General features: G+C 35.1%; 1 protein-coding gene across 1 annotated transcript; it reads right to left on the bottom strand.

Annotated features, from left to right (window-relative positions):
• Nucleotides 1-328: 328 nt before the first annotated feature.
• On the bottom strand, nucleotides 329-1,133 carry LOC127807974 (uncharacterized). Its single transcript, XM_052346244.1, has one exon. It carries the CDS (start codon nucleotides 1,041-1,043, stop codon nucleotides 555-557), a length of 489 nt encoding a protein of 162 aa, XP_052202204.1. The 5' UTR covers nucleotides 1,044-1,133; the 3' UTR covers nucleotides 329-554.
• Between the last annotated feature and the right edge of the window lie 5,883 nt (nucleotides 1,134-7,016).

Genomic DNA, 7,016 nt, shown 5'->3' with positions numbered 1-7,016 from the left:
ACCATTCTGTAGCAAAACTACATTTTCTTATTCAAACATGGGCAATATAGACTTTTCATGAAGTGGTGTTATGATCGCATCAAATCAGACTTAAATCTTATTAAGAAAAAAAATAAAAATACGTTACTGGAACACGGAACAGTACAAGTCGGATCTTTGATCTTGATCCTCAATTCCAATCTCTTCATCTCAATGAATTACAGTAATAAGTAAATCTCTCTCTCTCTCTCTCTCTCTATGTGTGTGTGTGTGTGTATAATATATATATATATATTGAAAAACTGCAATATTGATCCTACCAGAAGTGTTCAGAGTCATCAAGAAGAAATTGAAGCCAAGATCGCAGCTTTGGGATATATATATTATTTTTCCTTTTGATTATCCATATATATGCTTATATGTACAGAAAGAAAAGGAAAAAGAAATAGGAAGAACAAAGAAAGAGAGTTGGGTAATGGCCAGCATCGATCTTTGAAGAAACCCTGAAGGGTAATCCTTTTGAAAATGAATCATAAACAAGAAAACTGACATATATATAAACCAGCCCCCATTCATTAAACTTCGCTTGGGGTCTCGGATATGCTCTCCAAATGAGGCCTCCACACGGCGGCGCGGCCTCGCCGCCGGTCCCTCTGCGTGGACAGCTTTTCCGACAGGATTTCGCTCAAGTAACGGTCCGAAACAAGCAAGTTCTTCACCGAGATGTTGTTGGCGGCGGCGGGGGTTTTGGTTTGCGGGTCTTTTCTTTTTCGCCGGTACTTGGACTTCTCTGGCGTGGAAGCAGGCACGGGCATGAGGAAGTAAATCTTGCCGCGCTGGAGCTCGGCGTCCGGCGGCACGATGACGATCTTGGGGCAGCAGCCTTCTCCGGATGAGGTGGAGGGCTTCTTCAAGACGTGCTTGGGATGAGCCTTCATGATCTCGGCAGCTCGGACGGTGCCAGTGATCTCTTCGACGCGGCCATTGGTATGCACGATGCGAATTACGTCGAGGGCGCCGCAGGGAAGAATGCAAGAGATGCAGCATCGGATGGTGTTCTTCATGGCTGGGGCTGGCAGCTCCTTTTCTCCCTCTCCCTCTCTTTCTCTTTCTCTCTCTCTCTCTCTCTCTCTGGAAAGAGGAGAGAAGAAGGAGAAGAGAAGAGGGAGACACAGAAAATATAGGAGAAAGAGAAGGCTCTTTTCCTTTTGCTTATGTCAAGAACATGGTATCAATCACATTATAAGTTTTTGTAACAAAAGATGTTTTTTATAATTAGCAGCTTTTGGTGCCTCTTCTTTTTTTCACTTTTTTTTTTTTTGGGGGGGGGGGGGGGGGGGGGGTGGTTATTATTTCTGCATCGAAAAATGATATATTACAAAATTCTTCCACGCTAAAAAATGTGACTAGAGTTACTTCATAATAATTATTACTTTTTAAAACTTAGATAGTCATGGACCTGGGATTTTTTAATGCAAAACTATGATTACATATTAATCATACTAAAAAAATTCATCTATATATGTACCTATACATAAATTAACCAGTTTGTCTTGTATGTAGCAGCAGTTTCATTTATTTCTCTGTGGGTAAGTTCTTTTTTTGGGTCATTTAGCTAGACTGCCTCTTTTTTGCAGCCTTAATTTATATAATAAATTCTAATTCACAAGATATAATAATACCCAATACAATAAATCACTTTTCTGAATACCCATAAATTGTTATTAAATTAAACTTTTCTCTTCTTTTTTTTTTTTAAAAAAAAATTAATGAGCAGATTTCATTGCATGTAGCTAGCATTAGACTTTTTGCTTTTCATGGGGCAATTTATCTTTTTTATAAAAAGATTCATGCATATGTAATAAATATTATGTGTAAAGTTGCTAGCTAAGCTAGGGGAATGATGAATTCAATGCCTCGAATAATTGCACCTTACTCTGTACTTAGCCTTTTATTTCGATCATTTCAGGGGCCCCTAGCACCCATCCCTCCTCAAGCCCTTTCACGGAGCAATTATTTGGGTTGGGTGCGTACATGTAAAAGGGTGGCGGCATCATGGTGACACATGTCACTTCACGATTGGGCATGTCATGTGAGCAGAAGCGGGACCGGTCCGATTCCCCTGATCAAGGACAAGTGTCTGAATTCGAATATGACACCTGTCAAGCCTCCGTTGAATTAATGAGCTAGCTGGGTTATTATATAAGACAGTAGTAGCTAAATAAAATGGGAGGATGGTCTACTTGTGGAACTCTGTTACGGTAACTTGGGAGACGCCACACACGATGATTGACTTAAATTAATGTGAAGTTTTAAAAATTTATTAACCCGTAAATACAATTTGGGAACTCACTGAGTTTCCAAACGTTTTTCCATTAGTAGTTCCAAGGGTAATGGGTGATTGTATATATGGCTAGGAGTTGGGAAATGGGGCATAGAGAGAGAGAGAGATCTTCTTTTGAGAAAATGGGGTTGTGATCTTTCAATATCCCCAAGCAACATCATGTGGGCTGTGGCTTTCATTGGAAAGTGAGGGCTGATTGCTAAGATAGATAGAAAGATAGATTTCACTTCTTTTCACTTTATCTAAATCTGGATTTGGGCTTGTGAAAGAAAGTGCCATGCATGAACGAACTTAACTAATTAAAAGAAGTGAAATTTTAGCATAATTTTACATAAAGTAATGCGAATTTTCAAATGGGAAGATGAAAATTGAAGGGTTTTAAGTTGAGTAGGTGAAGACTGGGCATGTTGTTTGTTCAGCTAATTAAGGTGAATTGCTTGAAAGGCAAAACTGGTGAAATAAATTAAAGAAATTAGTTCAAGCCCTCTATTTAAAGAAGCTCCAACATGATTGATTGGATGTGTCTCAAGAATTGATCTGCACCATACGTCTAGTGGGCCAGAAATAAATTGGCAAAGAGGTGACCCACCCATTAAATGGTTCAATGTAGATGTTAGTGGGCAACATGTGAAGTATGGAGGTGGGGGAGGGTCCATTTAGGAGGACTCATTTGGAAATCCCAACATTTTGAACCTTATCATCAATACATCTTCTAATTACTAGCTAGCTAGGTGGTGGATTGTTGTTTTCAACTGGATTTGATATCTATTTGGGAGAGTTTGTTTGTTTTCTATCAGTAATGTTATATTATACACAAAAGATGAAATATGATCAAATTTCATCTCAACCCATCATATATATCATACTATGTAACAAAATTACATATACTAATGGGTTATTGCGTGTATTTCAGAAATTTATTAACATATGCTAGAGACTGGAACAGCCTGAGAATGTGAGACTTGTTACATACAGTTCATGAATGACCAAGTAACAAAAAAAAAAAAGGGGCAGTTTTTCCATTGTTTTTATGATCTTTTCTCAGAAACTCTCTCTCTCTCTCTCTCTCTCCCCACTTCCATTTCAGGCATACTTCCTCCAGCAGAGAGAAAACATATGATCTTCTTCTTCTTCTTCCACAATATCATCTTTAGCCTTAATTAATTCTCTCTTTGCTCTCTGTAAAAGAATCTGATTCAATCATTTCTTCTTCATCATAGATACTTACTTTCTGGATATATATAACATGCATGGCAGTTGATCATCAGTTCCAGATTTAGACGCAAATTTAAAGACCGAGAACAATAAATTGTTAGATATGTATCCTACCACATATATATATATGCATAAACTTTTATTGACAAATATGGCTCTGAATTAGTTCATGGGTACACTTTGAGCTTCAAACCAAAGCAAAACCAATTTTCCCATTTTTGGTTGCTAGAAACATCAAAAGCCATCTTAGTAAGCTGTTCCCAAATAAGTTTCTAGCTATCTATCTATCTATCTATCTCTCTCTCTATATATATATATATGCCAATTTAACATACAATAATCTTTCTGTCAAGTCAGAATTAAGAAGAAGCAGATAATGATCTCTAACAATAGTACTATGACAATCTGCCAGCAAGTGGAGTGCCATTTTGTTCACCCCCGGGCTAAACGTAACCCCCATTAGTTTAGTGGGTTAAAAAGTTATTTTTGGGATCTCCCTTTCTTAATAAACACATCATATTTATGTCTTTTTTCTTACTTTCATCTTCACCTTCTCTCTTGTCAATGCATCTTTCCTCTTTGCCGTTGCAATCTCGTCTCTTGGATGTTGATACAATCACGATCGACAAATAAGAGACAATTGTTGGAAAAAAAAGAGAAAGAGAGAATAAAGAGGTTTTAACCCAAAACCGACAAGAGTATTGTTCACCCCTAACGCACATAAAATCACACTCTAGTAAATGTAAACATTATAGCTAGAAATAATAGTTTAGATATTTTTGAAGACAAATCTTATATGTTTAATTTTAAAAATTCGTTAACCTTAATCTCCATAAAAAATCAAATTTTCAATTTACCTAATAAAAAAAAGAATAAGAATCATTCTCAATCTTCACTTTTTAAAATCTTTTAATTATATTAAAAAGGTATAAAAAGACTCAAAACTATCCTTTTTTTTTTTTTAAGGCTTATTTTTATGATGATTTATTGCCTAATGTACGATACCATACCGATTTCTAATATCATGCCAATGACCATCAATCTCCGATCGAATACTTTTCAATTAATAATGAATGAAAAGCTCATCACAATTCAAATCCACAACTTTAAAGTTGAAAGATAGTCGAAGTAAGATATATACATAAAAAAGCTCTCCCTCTTTATATACATACACATGTAGAAGCAATATCTACTCTCATCAACCTCTAGGCGGGAGTAGTTATCTACTGGGGTAGTCCTGGAACTTGAAGATGGCATAAATAAATATATATATATATATATGTGCATTGACAAATGGACCTTTTCCACAACCAAGGTCTATCTGACATTTTATTATTATATTAATTAGGTATTACACAATATTTCTATAGAAGTTTAATATTAAAAATATAGTAAGTTAAAAAAAATGAGTTAATGGTACTTTTTAGTTTTTGATATATAAAGATAGAAGATATAAAAATACTCTATTGCTTCTTTTTTTTTTATTAAAAAATAGGTATTTTATTAAAAATATTATCACTTTAAACTTTTAAAACATCTCATTATACATCTCTATTCTAAAAAATAGAACTACTAAACATTCAATAAACACTAATTAGAGATAGCTTGAAAGTGTAAAATACACATACAATGATGCAAGGCTCGTAACACTCTATTGCGACCACTAACGAGATAGCCGGCTCATCTAGGCTATCCCAGCTATGGGTGAAGGTCATCAGCTTTCGAGGGTTGAAGGTCACTCTTTTATCTAATGGGTCTCTATGCCAGAATAGCAAGTTCGACAACGATGGTTGCGTCAAACAAGTCAAAGCTGGCATTGCTAGCTATCTCGTCTTTCATTAGAGTCACTCGAGACATTGATAGTGACTAGAAAACCACTAATGAGAGGAGTATCTTTCGAAGAAGCGATTGGAAGATCGCTTTCTCAACCTCTTTGCCACCACATTCCTCTACTTTTTCACCCTCTCTACCTCCTTCTATCCTCCAAACATCCGCTTCTTCTTTATTTTCACGGCATAGCTTCATCCTCTTTAGCTTCTCCTCTATCACTACCCAAACCCCCACCCTCGCCCTCAAGCATTGCCTCCTACCATCTACTATATATGATGCCCTCTATTGGCTTAGCACCCAAGCCCTTGCCCCAAATCTCTCATATGAATGGCTCTAAAACCACGCCAATTTTTCTAGGTGTTTCTTAATGGATCCCAACTACGAGGGAAACATTGTCTACAACGCAACCTTACATGCACTCAAACTTGATCTCTCTCTGGTAAAGATATGTGGTAGAGAGAGAGAGAATTGGTATCCTTATTAAATGTATTATCTTACACAATTTATTGATTGGACAAAAGGATGTTTATTAATTCTACTATTTTTAGAGTAGAAGTATCTAATTTATTGATTGGATAAAAAGACGTTTATTAATTCTACTATTTTTAGAGTAGAAGTATTTAATAGAACATTTTAAAAGTTTAAAATGTCACGTGACATTTTTTATAAAGTATAGAAATATTTTTATGTTTTCTGTAATGCATAAATATAAAAAACAAATGCAAGAACCTTTTGTTTGGAAAAGTCACTAAATTTGAGTGCAGTCTCGTGTCTTCTTCCAAGATGATATACATCATCCTCTCGGGCGACTCATGGAAAATGCTACACGTGCAGTGCTTGAAATGTCTTCTCCCTCTTCCCTTTTTAAAGTGTTTATACATCCATATATATATATATATATATTATTGCATATGAAGAACATCTTTTACACAAAAATTAATGTTTAGGCTACAAGTCTACGAAAATAGCAAAAAATTGCAAAAATAGAAAACCTTTCTAGCATTGTTTCAGTGATATTTTTATATGAAAATTCTGTAAAAATACCATTTCTCTTATTAAAGCAATATATTCTATATTTTTGACTGGACTGAGGAATTGTAAAGGCCCAAAGGCAGTTGGACCAGAAACTAAATGGGCTTCTGATCAGCCCACAGAAGTTTGTGTCGTTAGTGGGCCCATGACAAGTTGAAAGCCATAGAATTGGGTATAGAACATGGAATTAAATAATTCAGGGTTTGTTTGATCTCACTAGCACATTGTTTGATTATTTTTTAGTTTCTTACTTTTAAAAATAGACATGGTGAGATAAATAATAATTAGTGTTGTATTTGTTGGGTTGCGTTTCCTCAGATGGTCCATTAGTTTTTATTTAATCATTAATTAAATAAAATAAAGTTTATATGGATTAGGCTTAATTATATGAAAGACTTAGACGAATTTTTGTTATAAAAAGTATCAAGTATTAAAGGATTTTAACATTTTCTAATGTGGCAACCGTACACGCTAAGAAAAAAATGGGAAGAAAAGTGTAGAATTTGAAAAAAGATGTGTTGTTTACTTGTGATCAAAAAATTGTTTCGAATTCGATTTATGATCCGATTTGACTCAAATTTGGCTAACATGTTCATAATGCATGGCTCTACAATTT

The sequence above is a fragment of the Diospyros lotus genome, chromosome 8, assembly GCF_014633365.1.
Source record: "Diospyros lotus cultivar Yz01 chromosome 8, ASM1463336v1, whole genome shotgun sequence".
Lineage (NCBI taxonomy): Eukaryota > Viridiplantae > Streptophyta > Magnoliopsida > Ericales > Ebenaceae > Diospyros > Diospyros lotus.
The sequence above is the reverse complement of the archived record's forward strand: the minus strand, read 5'-3'. Positions and strand labels throughout refer to the sequence as shown.